The sequence below is a fragment of the Melospiza melodia genome, chromosome 21 (assembly GCF_035770615.1).
Source record: "Melospiza melodia melodia isolate bMelMel2 chromosome 21, bMelMel2.pri, whole genome shotgun sequence".
Classification (NCBI taxonomy): Eukaryota; Metazoa; Chordata; class Aves; order Passeriformes; family Passerellidae; genus Melospiza; species Melospiza melodia.
Window position 1 is genome coordinate 13,181,849 of NC_086214.1, and position 17,503 is coordinate 13,199,351.

Consider the following 17,503-nt stretch of genomic DNA (forward strand, 5'->3'; position numbering starts at 1 on the left):
TTGGCTTTTGAATGTGCAGGAAATATCCTGGATTGCCTTTTGAATGTACAGGAAATATCCTGGATTGCCTTTTGAATGTGCAGGAAATATCCTGGATTGCCTTTTGAATTGTACAGGAAATATCCTGGATTGCCTTTGGAACAGTGCAGGAAATATCCTGGATTGCCTTTGGAACAGTGCAGGAAATATCCTGGATTGCCTTTTGAATTGTACAGGAAATATCCTGCATTGCCTTTTGAATGTGCAGGAAATATCCTGCATTGCCTTTGGAACAGTGCAGGAAATACCCCCCATTGCCTTTGGAACAGTGCAGGAAATATCCTGGATTGCCTTTTGAATGTACAGGAAATATCCTGCATTGCCTTTTGAATTGTACAGGAAATATCCTGCATTGCCTTTTGAATTGTACAGGAAATATCCTGCATTGCCTTTTGAATTGTACAGGAAATATCCTGCATTGCCTTTTGAACTTTTTCAAACTTTTCTCCTTCCTCCTCCCTCTTCCAATTTAAAAGAAGGAACAACAGCTCAGCTCAAGCAGGAGCAAACCAGCCCCTCTCTGCACAGACTGTGATGTTTTACTAAGGTTAAGCCCTTTGGAAATGAGCAGCAGTGACTATATTCATGGCAAGAGGAAGAAAATAACTTTAATAATGCCATGATTTAAAAAGCAAAAATTGTTATTGCTTTTAAAATTCCACAAGTGGCAGACAATAACAGCAGAGCAACAGGATTCTGATTACATGGTAATAATGTGGGTCTCCCAGCAAGGCCACAGCTATTAGAGAGCGATTAGCCATCAGCACCTGGAGAAACTCCATTTCCACTGACTGCCTCAATCTCCTCCACAAGTCATTTACAAGTATATGATCCTAATTTCTATTAAAAAAACCACACACAACATGCTGGGACTGGAAGATTATTTGGACAATTTGGATCAACCTATTTGATAGTTTAATGTGGTTTTGGATTTTTTTTTTTTTTGGTAATATATTTTATTTCTTTCCTTTTATCCCCTCCCATAAAACGCCTGGAGCATGATCAAGCAGATGAAAAGCAGAACTAGTTTTAATTCTTGGATTTGATTGTTTTCCTTGTTTAAAGAGACAGGAGGCTGCTGAAGCCATGTGGGTGCCAGTCTCATTTTGGAACCCCTGCTTTCTGCAGGGTGTGTTCCCATATTCCACACTGAGAAGCTGGAAATACAATGAGCTTTCCCAAACCAGGATCCCAGCTCCTGGTGGGATTTCAGCCCCACAAACCACTGGAATTCTTCCCACCACACAAAAGCAGGTGCAGGCAGAGCCCAGGGTGGACACAAGGAGGCTGTTCCCAACCCAGGCTGTCCCAGCACTGACATTTGGGACTCTGAGGTGCATCCCACACTAAGAAAGGAGCAACAGAACATGCCAAAGAATTCCTCCTCATGCCAGCAATGTTGTGTAGGGTGGATGCTCCAGCACCCTAACAAGGGCAATAAACTTTAATTGCATTAGGACTATGGTAACACACAAATACAGGACATTTTAATGCTACTTTACATGGTTCTGCTGCTCCTCCAACAACTTTATCACCAGGGAAAGGGACAGAACCCATTTTTCATAGCGTGTGGAGACAGTTACTGAAGATTGACCTGATGTGTTTAAAACCTTCCAAATCTTTCATCCCATCAAAAACTAAAGGGAAGAAGTCCTGGCCTGACAGATTAGAAGGAGCAACAATGACCTGGTGCCTTCAGGAAGGTGCAGCTGCACCCAAAGCAGTGGGAAGGCTCCAGAGGGGATAAACTTAGGATGAGACTGCAGTGTGTGTGCTTTGAAACCAAACCACACCACGCCAAAGCCAGGGAGCACAGAGTTAGAGCTTCCCCAAGCTGTCCTGCAGACCCCAGAGGGGCAGAGGGGTGCACAGAGGGGCTCACCTTGCTCTGGGTGAACTCCCTGAACATGGCAGCCAGGCCGTCGTCGTCCACGTCGCCGTCGGTTTTGATGGCCACGTTGAGGATGTGGATGGGCTCCTCCCGGGCACTCTGCAAGGACAGGGAACATCCCCATGGGGCAGGAAATTAACACTGAGCACCTCTGAGATCCCCATGGAGCAGGAATTAACGGTGAGCACCTCCCAGATCCCCATGGAGCAGTGATTAACAGTGAGCACCTCAGAACAGGCTCCCTAAACCCAGCTTTAGAGATGTTCTGGAGGAAAGGACCTCAGCAGAGCACCAGGGAACTCTAAGAGGGAAATTCTTGGCCAGACAGCCTCAGAAATCTGCAGTTTCACAGAAGTCAATGCCCACAAGCACCAAACAGGAGCCTCCTTGGGAGAATTCAAGGATGAGACAGGGCACAGGGTCAGGGCCTCTCTTTACCAGATGCAGCACAAGGACACTAGAGGACTTTGGCATCAAGGAAGGTTAATTAAATTAATCAAAGTGTAGGGGCAAAACAGTGTGACTTTCCGTATCTTCAACAACATGAAATGATGTGGAAACATCAATTCCACTTGAGCTCCAAGGAATTACAAATTCAGCCTCCAGGAGCCTGTGATTAACTGGGAAAAACTGAGACTGGACAGGAAATTACCTCGGTGAGGTGAGGGGGATGCCGAGAGAGGGATCTGAGGACATTAAGGTTGACAGTAATGTTCTGGAAAAGGCTACAGTGCTTCCACACATCAGGATCAATGGAGCAGAGGAAAACAAAGCCCTGTTCTGGACACAGGCTGTGTTCCAGCAGAGCTTCCCACTCTTGTGGAGCAGATCCTGTGTCTAAGGGAAACTGGACTTCCATCCCTATGGATTAGGGACCACCTGCCTCCTCTGCACCTGTTCTCCACATCTCTGCACAAACTGAGAGGCTCCACTCAGCTTTCCCTCCCAAAAACAGCTCCAAGAGGCAGAGCAGAGGGATGGGTCAGGATTTAAGGGGACTGGGAAGGCTGTAAGACAGGAAACACAGCAAGTCAGACAGAGGACAAAGACAGCTGAAGATGCAGTTCAACATCCTGGTGCACAGAGAGGGTCTGGAGACTTAATGGTGGGTTTAAACTCTGTTATGGTGCTGTGGATCCAGGAATTGTGCTGATGCTAAAAGCCATAAACTAAATTTACATGGGGAGCAAGAGCTGAGCTGCGGAGCAGAGCTGGGAGCGGCCGCCCACGCCGAGTCACCTGCTGTGGAACAGGCAGGCAAATCACAGCCATAAATACACACAGCTCCCAACTCCTGCTGCCAGCACTCAGCCAGGGAGGAGCATCCAGCCCCAGAGAACCTTCCAGAAAAACAAACAAACCCCTACCTTGTCCTCATCATAGAGGGAAGCATGGCCGGCCTCGGGGAACGTGGGGCTCTGCGGGGGAGAGTCGCAGAAGCATCCCATGACTTCATCAAAGATCCTGGGACACAGAGGAAGGAGCAGTGAGCCCCACAGCACTGCAGCACACACAGCACCCTGCACTGACCCCTCCAGCCCTGCCAGGACAGGGCTCCCTCCCTGCTGGGCTCAAAGATCAGGAGGCAATCCCTCAAACCAGGGTCTGCACTGGCCAGCATCGGTCTGAACCTCCTGGGTGTGGGCTGAAGGGTTTGCCTGTGCCAAAAGGTTGGAAGCACAAAGAACTGCCCCCCACACACATCCACACAGCATCAGGAGACACCAGCACGTTCCCAACCAGCAGAACCCGGGGTGCTGATCCCTCAGTGTGCAAACTGCTCCTCCTGCAGCCTGGGCCACACGCAGGGATCCAAGCAGGGAAACACGCCCAGGACTGTGGGAATCTACAAAATCAGAGGGGTTTGGGAAAGCTGCAAAAGGCAGGCCTTAGATACAGCCAAACTGTGATTGGAGCTAAGCAGCAGCCATGAGATTGGTCAGCAAAAAAATTATTTAAACTGTAGAAAGGCAAAGACAACTAGAACAATGGTCTGTGTATTAACACTTGTCTAGAATAACTCTCTAAGCTACAGAAAAGTTTTTCTAGCAAGATATTAGAAAGGTTAAAGCTTAATAATGGAGCTCTGTGCATTGTGTTTCAAGGCTTACAAGCAGGTATTGTATTTGAAATAAGCAAGCAGTGTTTAACCAAAGGTACCTGTGCTTATAGTGATTGGATAGAACTACTGTCAATATAGAATATATACTATACAGATAAAAATACTGCCAATGTGCTTTTGCTTTGTGTGATTGGTCAAGGAACTTATCAAGTGAGTTATAACATCAAGTTCTCTGTCTGCTGCGTGGGATGTGAGCTGCTGGCATCTTCCCATTGTCACCACCACATAACGAGACTGATGCTGAACATGAAACAGCTCAAGGCACGTTCCAGCAGTCCTGTCCTGTTAGTGACCTGCAAACAGCCCCCTGCTGGCGTCAAGGACCACCTAAACCTGACTGTAGGCCTGGCAAAGCCTCCCCCCAGCCCTGCCAGGCCCCAGGTGGGGGCACCCACCTGACGAAGTCCTCGAAGGTGCGGAAGGAGACCATGCCCCCCATGCGCTGGCACGGCGGCGTGAAGGAGTTGTCCAGCAGCACATCGCTGACGCTGGCCACGTGAGCCATCCCATAGTGGTTGAGGTTGGAGGAGAAGGACATCCTAAGGAGCAAGGCAGCAAGGGCACAGTCAGCAGGGGCAGGGGACAGCACGGCAGCGGGTTTGGGCAGCGCTCTGCAGCGTGGCTGGGTTGTGTGGTGGTGTTCACAGGGGTCTGAGGATGAGGGGAGAGATGAGCATCTGACTCCATATTTCAGGAGGCTTGATTTATTATTTTATGATATAGGTTATGTTAAAACTATACTAAAAGAGTAGAAGAAAGGGTTTCTTCAGAAGGTTAGTTAAGAATAGAATAAGAAGGAATGATAACAAAGGTTTGTGGCTCAGCTCTCTATCAGAGCCAGCTGACTGTGACTGGCCATTAATTAGAAACAACCAACATGGGCCAGTCAAAGATCTACTTGTTGCACTCTACAGCAGCAGATAACCATTGTTTACATTTTGTTCCTGAGGCCTCTCAGCTTCTCAGGAGGAAAAATCCTAAGGAAAGGATTTTTCATAAAAGATGTCTGCAGCAGCTGGGCAATCCCTGCTGGGCTGCTCAGCCTGTCCAGAGCCCTGCCATGGCTCTAGTGCCACCCTCCCTGGATGGGCAATCTCTGCTGGATTGTTCAGCCTGTCCAGAGCCCTGCCATGGCTCTAGTGCCACCCTCCCTGGATGCTGTCTCAATGACAGAAACAACCAGAGTCAGCAAATAACGCTATAACCCCTTAAAACAGGTATTTCTCGAGATGACAGGAGAATTCTGACTGAATTTCCCTCCTATTTCTCCTCCTGTCTTTATGTTTTGCTTTACAGGTGGAACATGACTCAAGCAGCAGCAATTCTGAGATTTGACACTTGAAGGATTCAGTACATTTTCACACAGGCTGTATTAACTTACTGATTCCATAATATATATGGAATATATATGGACTATAATTTTCACTGCTCAAATGCAGCTCGGTACAGTGACTTGTCCAAAGTTCTCTACTGAGTCTTACCCTCTCATTCCCACCCTTTCTGTTCAACAAACAGCTGGATGTGGCACTCAGTGCTCTGGAATGGATGACAAGGTGGGCATCAGGCACAGCTTGGACTCCATGGTCATGAAGGTCTTTTCCAACCTCAACAATTCTGTGATTTTTGCATTTTTTTAAAGATTCACAGTGCAACGGCCAAGACTGGCAGAAGAAGCTTCTCCCACAATGAGATACTGGACTTTCCTCTGGTGACCACAGTTGGGCTCTGCCTCCTCTGCAGTAATTATCACCAATTTCTGAGCTGTACTGCAGACTCATCTTAACTCAGACTCCCTTCCAGAGCTGCCTGCAAGGTGGTGACACTTCTGAAGAGACCCAGGGACCTCCCTGGCTCTCCCTGGGCTTGGGGACACGTTAATTTTGCTGCCAAAACTGGAGGAGATGGGGGAGAAAGGCAGGGAATGGACTCTGGAGCCTCAGAGCTGTGAAATGCAGAGGCTGCTCACTGTGTGAGGAACCAGGACCTGGCTGAGCCAGCCCTGCTGGGATCTCCTCCCTGCCACACACCAAACCCACTGAGATCCAGCCCTGAGCCCGGTGCCAACAAGCCTGAACTATCAGCAGGGTGATTAATGGCCCTCCATGCCTAAAGTCACTCTCTGTTTCTGCAATTTATCTCTGATTAAGAGCCGTGAGACTTCCAGGCCCATTTTTACTATTTTTCCCTAAATAGGCTTGTAAGCAGCAATAAATAATAGGGATTCAGGTTTTGAAAGAGGGGGATTTTTCAGGACATGCCTTGGTGTACATTCTTACAACTCACACAAAAACTATCACAGAGCAGGAACTGAACAAAGAGACAGCAGACATTTTTCATCTATTATTTAAAACAAGAAATACTTCTCAACTGAGACACAGGAGGAAAAATTAGTGTCCAAAGCACAACAAAACATGCTGTCAGCTGTTTGAGATGTAGATTCATCTGGGGTGTGAGGGAGGTGAAAGAGCCCTGACAAATCCCAAGCCATGCACAAGAAACCAGGGAGGGCTGGGAGGAGCTGCCTGGGGTCACTGTGGCACCCTGGGACCCAAACCTGGGAATTCAGTGCCAAAAAAAGATCCTAGGACAACATTCTGCTGTGTAACACGCTGCAGAGGAGCTGAGTCACACAGCAAATTTAATTACAGAGATTGCTGCATGCAAAGTTTTGGGTTTTTTTTAAAAGAGAAGCTGAAAACATGTTTTAGACAAAGGGAGAGGAAAAGAGGAGGTAAATAAGAGTTATGGTTGAGAGTTTCCCAAGCAAAGAGAAGGGCACTACAACAAAACATGCTGAAACACTCAGGGTTAGGCTCCTTTCTAGTGTGGATTTGGAATTTGAGAAGATGGTGGGTACTGTACCTGTTCAGGGTGGGGATGTTCCCTCTGAAATCAAACAAGCACAGTTAATCAGACTGGTTAGTGAGAGCCATCACACAGAACCATCATCAAACAACCAGCAACACCTTCCCAAGGGGCTGCCCCACATCAGGGAGAGCTGCCAGGGCCTCCCTGCCCCACAGGGCACAGCCAGGCCACGTAAAACAATGCCATTTCCCAGGAGAACACCTGGGATGTGCCAGGGACCCTCAGCCCCGCGCACCTTCCGTGGCCCCCTCCGAGCCCAGAGCGAGGGCCCGCACTCCCCGACAGAGCAGCAAACAGCAGAGATGCACAAAACAGAGAGAAAAACAAATCGGCATCTCACACAGGGAAATTGCAACAGGTGCAGGAGAAGCAGCCAATGCTCAGTGCCAGAGCTGCAGGCTGAGAGCAGCCCACGCACAGCTCCCGCCAGGCAGGGACAAAGACACACAGCACCATGGAACACCGGGGATTGTCAGCACTCAGGGCCAAACAGAACAGCCTGGAGGCTGAAACAACAACCTGGAGGGTAAAACAACAACCTGGAGGCTCAAAACAACAACCTAAAGGCTCAAAGAACAACCTGGAGGGTAAAACAACAACCTGGAGGCTAAAAACAACAACCTAAAGGCTCAAAGAACAACCTGGAGGCTCAAACAACAACCTGGAGGCTCAAACAACAACCTGGAGGCTCAAACAACAACCTGGAGGCTCAAAACAACAACCTGGAGGCTAAAACAACAACCTAAAGGCTCAAAACAACAACCTAAAGGCTCAAAATAACAACCTGAAGGCTCAAAACAACAACCTGAAGGCTCAAAACAACAACCTGAATGCTAATTTGAGGACAACTTTCCCAGACTGGTTTGGTGACAGCAGAGTCACCTCCACTGCAAGGGGATGTGCTGGGTGCATTACTGAGAAACAAAAAATTCCCATAGTCTTAAACCATATGGGGAAAAATACCTAAAACCATGTCTGTTATAAGTACCACAGAGTAGTATTTAAGTATTAGGTATTTATTAAGTGTCATTTAAATTAGCATTTATATTAGTATTAGTATTTATTACTATATATTTGTATATTAGTATATTTATTAGTATTAATTATAATAATATTTAGTTATATTTCTTTAATATATTTATTGTTATAAACGTTATTCATATTAATTATTATATTTGTTTATTATATTTATATTTTTATTTCTTATTAGAGTATTTATAATTTTTATTTCTTATTAGAATATTTATTTAATGTATTTATTATTATATTTATTTAATATATTTATTATTATTATATTTATTAGTATTTATTATTATAATATTTATATTAGTATTTAAATAGTTTAAATTAAGTAGTATTTAAATATTAAGTATTTAATTTGGGGGATGGTGGGGACAGACCCCGTGCTGCAGAGCCTGTGCTCAGGACAGAACTGGCCTCCAGCCCTCAGGGGGTTGGGACTATTTTTTGAGCTTGGCAAGGAGTGGCAGAGCTGCATGTGATCCACTTGAGTGGGAAAAAAATAGCATGGAGAGAGGACTGGCAGTTCCTACCCCAGCAGGAACCCTCCTGTGGCCGTCCCTGGAAGGCTTTCAGCAAAGAGAGGGACAGAAAACAGCACAACAAATGTTCAGCTCAGCCTCGAGAGGGGCACCTGGGGCTCTGGGAGCCTCTCCTGCCTCTGCACACCAGTGAAACAGCACAGGGAGGATGGGCTGAAACTGAGAGAGAGCAGCTTCAGAGGGGGGTCAGGGAGAAATCCCTCCCTGTGAGGGTGTGAGGTGCCCAAATCAGCTGGGGCTGCCCCTGGATCTCTGGAATTGTCCAGCCTGGATGGGGCTTGGAGCACCCTTGTGATGGTGCTCACAGGGCTCTGAGGATGAGGGCAGAGATGAGGAGCTGGCTCCGTGCTTCAGAGGGCTGATTTATTATTTTATGGTACATATTACATTGAAACTATACTAAAAGAATAGAAGAAAGGATTTCATCAGAAGGCCGGCTAAGAATAGAATAGAATAGAATAGAATAGAATAGAATAGAATAGAATAGAATAGAATAGAATAGAATAGAATAGAATAGAATAGAATAGAATAGAATAGAATAGGGTTAGGGTTAAGAATAGAATAGAATAGAATAGGGTTAGGGTTAAGAATAGAATAGAATAGAATAGAATAGAATAGAATAGAATAGAATAGAATAGAATAGAATAGAATAGAATAGAATAGAATAGAATAGAATAGAATAGAATAGAATAGAATGACAACGAAGTGTCTCGGACTCTCTGTGCGAGCCAGCTGACTGTGATTGGCCATTAATTAGAAACAACCCCATGAGACCAATCCCAGATGCACCTGTTGCATCCCACAGCAGCAGATAACCATTGTTTACATTTTGTTCCTGAGGCCTCCCAGCTTCTCAAAAAGAAAAATCCTAAAGAAAGGATTTTTCATGAAAAGATGTCTGTGATACACCCTGGCACGGGGGAAGGTGGAATAGAAGATCTTCAAGGTCCTTTCCATGCCCTGGCTGTGTGCCAGGGCCCCCCCAGAGCCCCCAGCAGCACCAGGCTCACAGCCTGTCCTGCAGAGCCTGCTCTGATCCCAGGATGGGCTGGAAATGTTCCTGTCCTGGCCCTGCTCTCCATCGCTCCCCCTGGCCCCACTGCTCCTGCCCCCCTGAATCCACTCCCCGGGCCCCCTCCTCCTTTATTTCCCTTTTTCTGGGAGCTGCCCCGTGGCCACGCAGGGCTCAGCTGTGGGCAAAGCACAGGGCACAGCTCAGCAATGAGGCAGCAAAGCAGAACCAGCCCAGGCTGGCTCAATACCCCACTTTAGTCATTAACAGCAGTGCCACAGCAGAAAGAGCAATTCCACAGGCTCTGGCCAGTGCCATTCCTCTTATGTTTCCTCATTTCTGCAGCAGATCTCAGCAGAAGGCAGTGAAACATGCCTCCAACCATACATTTTGATTGGCTTTTCCCTCTCCCTCTTTCTTCCCTCATTCTTCCGCTCCCTCTGTGACTCAGCCGAGCTGAATCTGCTGCACGAGTCCAATTTGCATAAAATTATCCTGGTTCCACTCCCTCTGCTGCCCCTTGCACAGCCCCTTCTCTGCCCTTTCTGAGGCAGGCAGGCCCAGGCAACAGCAGCACGTCACTGCTGCCCCATTGACATCAAACCCAGCTCGGGGCTGCAGGGACCTCCAGGTGTCCTGGGACCATCCTCCATCCCTCCCTGCCCCAAAACCCACCCTCACAACCAGGAGGGGACCCTGGCACGCCCCGAGCGCCCCTCTGGGGCTCCAGGTGGGGTCAGAGCCCACAGCTGGGTCGCTCCTGGCGCCCAAAGATTGGTGCCAGAGGCTGCTCCAGCAAACAGCCCACAGAAAATGCTGTCACACTGGGTCAGAAATTCACATTTTGGGAGTAGAGCAGCGTAGAATGACAGCAGGAAAAAATCTCTGCACACTGCTCTGAATGTGAGTGTGGGGTTCTTAAAGAAGTCCTGTTTGGGATAAGGGATATTTAACCTGAATTTTGGGATATCTAACCTGAATTTTGGGATATTCAACCTGGCTTCTGGGATATTGCACCTGCCTTTTGGGATACTGGACCCACAGAGCCCTCTGGGGCTCCCATTAAAAGCTCTTTTCCTCCCTGTGACCTCCCCTTGCTGTTCCTGCATGAGGATGTCTGCTGTTCACTTAAACAAACAATTCCCCAATCAGATTCTGCCCACAGCACCCACCAGGAGCAGGCTGCACTCTGTGACTTTGTCACATTTAAGAGCTTTTCTGTCCTCTCTGCCTCCCTGTGGGCAGCACAAAGCCTGAGCTGTGATCAGCCAGCTCACAGGGAGTCACTGGCATTGCTTCTGCCACAATTAAGGAAAAGGCAGAGCAGGGTTAAATACCAATAATGAAGAATTTAAATATGAATTTAAACACCTAATTAGAAATTTAAACCATTGCTGTTTTCTCTATGTGGAAGTTTGCCTCAGTAAAACTTGGGGGCTCTCAAAGCTTCACAGATTTCTGACACAAAGGGATTACAAATATCTGGAAAGCGTGTGGCATCACAGAACAGCAGCTCCCAGAGGGAATGCTCTCCCTCCTGAGGGCTCCTGGCACCTGCTCTGGGTCCCCAGCCCTGCAGAGCCTCCAGGGACATTCTGGGATATTCTGCCTCTGGGGTTTGCCCTTGGGATGCATTTTTGGCTTTTCAGCCTGAGGATTTGTGCTACAAAAGACACAGAAAAGCACACGATGAACACAGACCATGGTCAAGAACAACAAAGAAGATTTAAGCAGGACAGTGTCAGGGTTTGGAGAGTTCCCTGTCCTGGGTTTAACAGCAGGTGGTGGCTTCAGAGCCCCTGTGCCACCATCAGCCCCTGGGCACCTCCAGCCAGCCCAGAGGAGGGCAAGGAGCTGCCCAGGGGCCAAATTCATCGCTGGCAGCTGGAGAGGAGCTGATCCTGCCCCTGATCCTGCCTCCCCTGCACAAGGACCATGCATGGAGCCCGAGCTGAGCTCAGAACCTGCCCCAGCCGAGCCAGAGTAAGGGCAGAGGAGATTTCAGGCCAAGGAGCTGCTCCTGGAGCAGGGAAGGAACATTTCCCCTCTCCCGGCTGCCCTGTCTGATCCAGGCTGTGCCCAGAGCAGCAAAGGCAACGGAGGCCAGCAGAGAGAAATGGAGGGAGAAGGAAGGGGGGGAAAGAGCACGACAAAGGGGCACTAAAAATAGCCTGCAATTATGTACAAACATTCCAGAAATGCAGGGACACAGATGAGCCCAGCACACGTCCCACTGCTATCAGGAGAGGCTGGGGCTGCCTGGGGACAGCCATTCGCTCCCAGCAGAGCAGAGCCTGAAAACCATTCCATAACAGCTCCTGGTGGGTTCCCAACGAGACCAGACCAGAGCCCACCAAGAACCAGAGCAGGGCAGAGATGTGGGGAACAAAGGAGGCAGGAGGGGCCCGGCACGGACCAACAGTGGCACCCGGTGGCTGCGGGGACTCACTGCGACCCGGGAGCCAGCAGGGACAGCACACAGAGCTCCCGCCCTCGGGGGAAAGAGGGGATGGGCTGAGCCACAGACAGCCAGAACAACCTGCTCCAGGGCAGCTGCCCTTGGAATAACGTGTAAGGCCCTTCCAAGGGAGGAAGGAGCTGCAAGGTCCTTCCAAGCCCAAACCACTTCAATCCAATGGTGCTGCAAGGTCTGATAATCAGGTTTGCTTTTTTGAAATGAACTGGAGATGCCAACCTTCTCTCCAGGAGGAGGCAGCAGGATAAGTGCCCCTATCACCACTGCTGTGTAGCCCAAACCATCATGGTTTTGGTTGTTTTTGGTCATAGTCACAAGGAATGCAAAACTGAAAATCAAAGTGTGCCAACCCCACATAAATCAGAGTTTTATTTTGTGTAAAACTCTGATCTTGGTCTGCTCCATCAAAGAATCCTGTGCTACAGAAGATGCCACCCTATGCAGCCAAGGCAGGGAGGAGCAGAGCCACACAAGCAGTCAGAAAGGGCTGGCAGGAGGGGGACAGGGACTGTTTGACTGCTCTGTATTGAAATTCTGATTAATTGATCATTCTGTCTGGAACTGCACCTTTTGGAAGGCTCTGGATTCAGCCAGAACTGCCATTCCAGAGATCACGTCCAACCCAAGCTGCAGCTAAAAACCAGAAAACTCACGCAAACCATCCCACTGAAACGAAGCCCCCTTCCCCAAAGCCCCCTGCAGAGGCAGTCTGACCTGTTGGGGTGGGAGGTGGGCAGCATGAACTGGAACTCCACCACGCAGGTGTTGTCCTTCAGCTGGCGGTGCTGCACGCTGTTCAGCTCGTAGGCAATGTAGGCTCTCCTCACGTACACCTGGCAGGGACACAGAGCCATCAGACACCCCTGGGGGGTCCAGAGCAACCAGATCCCTGCAAAGGAGCACCTGGATAAACTCCACTTCAACCAGAGTTTGTGCTTTGAGAAAGGCAGAACCATCAGGGTTATGATCCTGTGCTCGGGCTGCAGCTTCACCTTCCGCCTTCAAGCACCTCAGTCTTCACACAAACTTAACTTGATTTTTAATCTCAATCAGTTATCAGTGTTAATGCTGTTAACATTAGTTCTAACCTCAGTCTTCACACAAACATAACCTGAATTTGAGATTTTACCCAATTATCAATGTTAATGCTGTTAACATTAATTCTAAGCATGCCCCATCCCACACAACCTCCAGCCCTCTTAGATCATGCAGGGTTGCTCAAAACAGACAGTGCTCAATATAAACCAAATCCACGGGAAAATTAAAATACGATTTTTTTTTTCAATGGGAATAAACTCACCTCCAAAGCTGCCATTCTCACCACCTGGTTACTGTGGTAGAAGAAGTTGGGAAGCACATCAAAGATGGATGTCTCAGACAAAATGAGTTTCTAGGGGAGATCACATTAAGCAGAGGTTTAAAAGAGTGTCTTGCAACCAGGATCAGGCAGAAAAGGAAAAACCCCAGATCAAGCTTGGGTAGTTCTGACTGCTAAGCTTTACTTGTTCATCAAGGACTATGACTTTTTAATATTAAAGCACAGAAAACCTGAAGTTGGAAGGGATCACTGAGCGCAGCACCCTGCTCCTCACAGGACTAAAACCAGAACCATGTGAGAGGAGCTCATCCAGCCGCCCTGGAGCTCTGGGGCTGTGCCAGCTCCCTCTGTTCTGGGGAGGAACCCTTCCCTAATGCCCAGCCTGGACCTCCCCTGGCACAGCTGCATCCATCCCCTCGTGCCCGGTGCCCAGAGGAGGAACCAGCGCCTCTGCCCTGGCAGCAAGGTGCAGAACTGGCACCAGGCCATCCCCACACACTGGCACAGGGCAAAGCTGGACAGCAGAGGGAGGCGAAGGTCAGCGAGAAGGGAGCCCAGGAGAGGGGCTGGGGTACCTGCAGGTTCTCAATGCAGAACTGGTGGCCGTACATGTCGATGGCTGACAGGAAGATGGACTCCACCTGGTTGTGGCGCAGCTCGTAGGAGGGCAGGTGGGAGGCAATGAGCACCTGGGGAGACACAGGCAGGGTCAGGGGAAGGGAACATGCAGGGCCAGCAGCCTGCTCCATCCCTGGGGAGGCATCCTGGGCCCTCTCCCTGCCCAGCTCATCTGTGTCTGCTGTTGGTGTCACTGGCAATTCCCCAGGGAACAGCTCCAATCGAGGCCCATCAGTGCGTGGCACTGAGCAGGGCAGAGCTGCCAGGGCTGCCCAGCTGCTCATGGGTGGGCAGCAGCTGTGGGGACACCCAGGCTCTGCTCCCGGGCAGGGGAGGGAACAGCCACCAGTGCCAGGCACCAAATGCCCCAGGTGAAGGGGGCAGAGGTAGGAAATGGAAGCAGCCTGCAGGGAAAATGAAGTGGGAGAGCAGCACAAGGGCTGCAGCTCCATCCCCAGCTGCTGTGCGGAGGTTCAAGGACACAAACACAATCCTGGAGGAAACAGAAGGTCACTGAGCAGCTTCAAACACCCTGCTCATCTTCAACAGCCAAGCTTTGAAATAAAAGGAGAAACCCCCCCCCCCGCCCCAAGTGTGAGCTTTCCTGCTTTAGGCTGGAGATGGGGAGGGTGCAGTGAGAGCAGTGATCACACTCTGGGGTCAGGAAACCTCTCAGCCCCTCCTGGCAACACAGGGAGGTTCAATGAACCGCTGAGGAGGAAGCTCACACCAATATCTGGGTGCCTGTGTGACTTTCGAATCGGTTCTGCAGGAATTTACAGCATCCAGAGTTTTTCCAATTATTTCCAGGTTAGAACAAAACTGACAAAGCCCAACTCCGAGATGGGAGAAGCCCTGCAAAAGGGCAGCATAATTCTTTGTGGTAACTCCTCAGCAGCTGCAAAGAACAGCTGGTTCTTGTGCAAATGGCTCTCCCTGCTCTCTGCACACATGGATCCACAGCTGAGGAACCAGGAGTTCCAGCTCCAGCCATGCTGCTCCTGCACAATGCAGGCAGCCTATGCTGGTCAGGTGTGCAGATGACAAAACCACCAAAACCCACAGTGGCCACACATTCCCACCTCCTCCATCACACAAACCACGGGCTACTCACAGCTAACCCCTGTGTGAGCCACACAAAACGTTTTTTGGAGGAACAGGGACAAAGGAACGCATGTTGAATTTAAATATTACAGTGATTGGGAATGCACCACAGTTAATCACTGTTAATTAGCTTCACTCCCCAAGTGCTGCTCACAGGAACCTACTGTCCCCACGTGCACAGTGATGGAAACAAACATCAGGAGCAGTGGGTGTCCCAGGGCTGAGCTGCAGGCAGGAGCAGCCTGGGTGTCACAGACAATTTTTTATAAAAAATCCTTTCCTTAGGATTTTTCCTCCTGAGAAGCTGAGAGGCCTCAGGAACAAAATGCAAACATTGATTATCTGCTGCTGTGGAATGCAACAGGTGCATCTGTGATTGGCTCATGTTGGATGTTTGTAATTAATGGCCAATCACAGCTGGCTCAGAGCCACAAACCTTTGTTATTCATTCTTTCATTCTTTTCTATTATTAGCCAGCCTTCTGATGATATCCTTTCTTCTATCCTTTTAGTACAGTTTTAATGTAAGATATACCATAAAATAATAAATCAAGCCTTCTGAAGCACGGAGTCAGATCCTCCTCTCTCCCCTCACCCTCAGACCCCTGTGAACACCGTCACACCTGGGCAGAGCCTCACCTGCCGTGCCCTCATACAGCTTTAATGTAATATATATAATAAAATAATAACTCTAAGCCTTCTGAAGCACGGAGTCAGATCCTCCTCTCTCCCCTCACCCCCAGACCCCCTGAGCCCCGTCACACCTGGGCAGAGCCTCACCTGCCGTGCCCTCATACAGTTTTAATGTAATATATATAATAAAATAATAACTCAGGCCTTCTGAAGCACGGAGTCAGATCCTCCTCTCTCCCCTCACCCCCAGACCCCCTGAGCCCCGTCACACCTGGGCAGAGCCTCACCTGCCGTGCCCTCAGCGCCACCTTGGCGTTGGTTGTCTTGCTGAGCTGGGTCAGCTCTGTCAGGATATTGATCAGCTCGTCCGTCAGCGTGGGGTCACGGCCACACAGCTGGTCCTGGCAACACAGACAAGGAGAAGTGCTTGGAGAGGGGGGAAACATCAGCTGTGCTCCCCCAAAGGAGTGTGAGCCCGCAAGCACACGCTCAGGCCGGAGCACAGCATCCCCAGCAGCCCTGACCTGGGTTATCCTGCAATTCTGTGCTGACCAGGACACAAATATTCAGCATTCAACGATTTCACACACATAAATAAAAGGTGGAAGAAGGGACAGGCACCCCATTCTCCTATTTGCAGCACATGTTTTGGCACCCAAACACATGAGAAATGCTGATTTCTCAGAAAGACTCAGGAAACCTTTTCCCATTACCCAGTTTCAGGTTTGTACCAGAAGTTTCTCCTTCTGGTACAAATGCAAAACTCAAAGAGCTTAAACTGTAGCCAGGCACCTTATGGAACATGTAAAGGTCACCAGACCTTCCCCATGAAGGGTGACCAGAGTTACACTGCCACAGAACCTCCTGACACCCACCTAAAAATCACCTCAAACCTCAGAATCCCCACAAGTCCACAGCCACAAACCACCCAGGCTTTGAGCAGCTTCAGCCAACACCAGAAACAGGATCTGCCACTGCTCTGACAAGGCTAAGCAAAGCTAACTAAACCCATGAATAATGTTCTGTATTTCCTGCCACAGTACTCGACTGGCTCCATAACATTCCTTCTAACCAGAGAATCCTGGATCTGAGCAAATCCACAAGCTTTCCTTGCTGCCTAGACTGGCTGGATAAAACAACAAAACTGAAGGGCACAAACTTGCAGTGTTAACGCTGTTCCAAAACTCCCCTGAATTCATCCATTCAAAAAATGCCAGCAGTAGAGACTTCCTTCCAAAAATACTTTCAATTCCCATGAATAATCCCACAGTCTTCAACACTTCTTGTGAGCTTCTCCCCTCCCACCCTGAAGCCTCTAGGAGCCTCTAACGTGATTCTTCCACACAGCACTTAACAGCTTGTCTTGATAAATTAATCATAGCAGGGAAATGTGAGATGAAACAGGGATTTGCCACGAGAAAGAGCTGAGGCCTAAAAGTTTAAAGAGATCTTAAACACCCACAGACCAGAACAGGCCATCTGAAGAGCCAGGGAATAGAAAAGGATGAGGGGAAACCTCTGTGCAGCGGGTGGGATTGACAAACCTGCCAGGGAAAATGAATTAAGAAGCAAAGCCAAATAATACAGAAGTCCTACAGAGGAACACAGAACTGCTGGGTTTGAAACACAGACTCGTGGTGTTGCTGTGCTGCTGCTCCAGGGAGCAGAAATCCCCCAGGACAGGGGGCCCTGCCATGGCAGCAGCCACTCCATCCTGCTCAGACCAAGATGTGCATAAGCTAGGCACAGAAAAGGAACACACAACAAATCACACCACACTTCAACAGATGTATGAAGGATGAAGCCGTTCCCACCCTGCCTGCAGTGCCTGCTGGCTAGAAAAGGTGAGTGATGGCAGCAC

The 17,503-nt window shown here is 49.0% G+C and overlaps 1 protein-coding gene across 4 annotated transcripts in view; it reads right to left on the bottom strand.

Annotated features, from left to right (window-relative positions):
• Positions 1 to 17,503, bottom strand: part of ACACA (acetyl-CoA carboxylase alpha) — a 99,959-nt gene that overhangs the window by 50,858 nt on the left and 31,598 nt on the right. For all 4 annotated transcript variants that reach the window (XM_063173711.1, XM_063173714.1, XM_063173712.1 and 1 more), the window contains 8 exons: positions 15,930 to 16,043; positions 13,864 to 13,977; positions 13,271 to 13,360; positions 12,685 to 12,803; positions 6,915 to 6,938; positions 4,448 to 4,591; positions 3,298 to 3,394; positions 1,922 to 2,029 (listed from right to left, as the gene is read on the bottom strand). In XM_063173711.1, the coding sequence (XP_063029781.1) occupies positions 1,922 to 2,029; positions 3,298 to 3,394; positions 4,448 to 4,591; positions 6,915 to 6,938; positions 12,685 to 12,803; positions 13,271 to 13,360; positions 13,864 to 13,977; positions 15,930 to 16,043 (810 nt within the window). The remainder of the gene's footprint in view (positions 1 to 1,921; positions 2,030 to 3,297; positions 3,395 to 4,447; positions 4,592 to 6,914; positions 6,939 to 12,684; positions 12,804 to 13,270; positions 13,361 to 13,863; positions 13,978 to 15,929; positions 16,044 to 17,503) is intronic.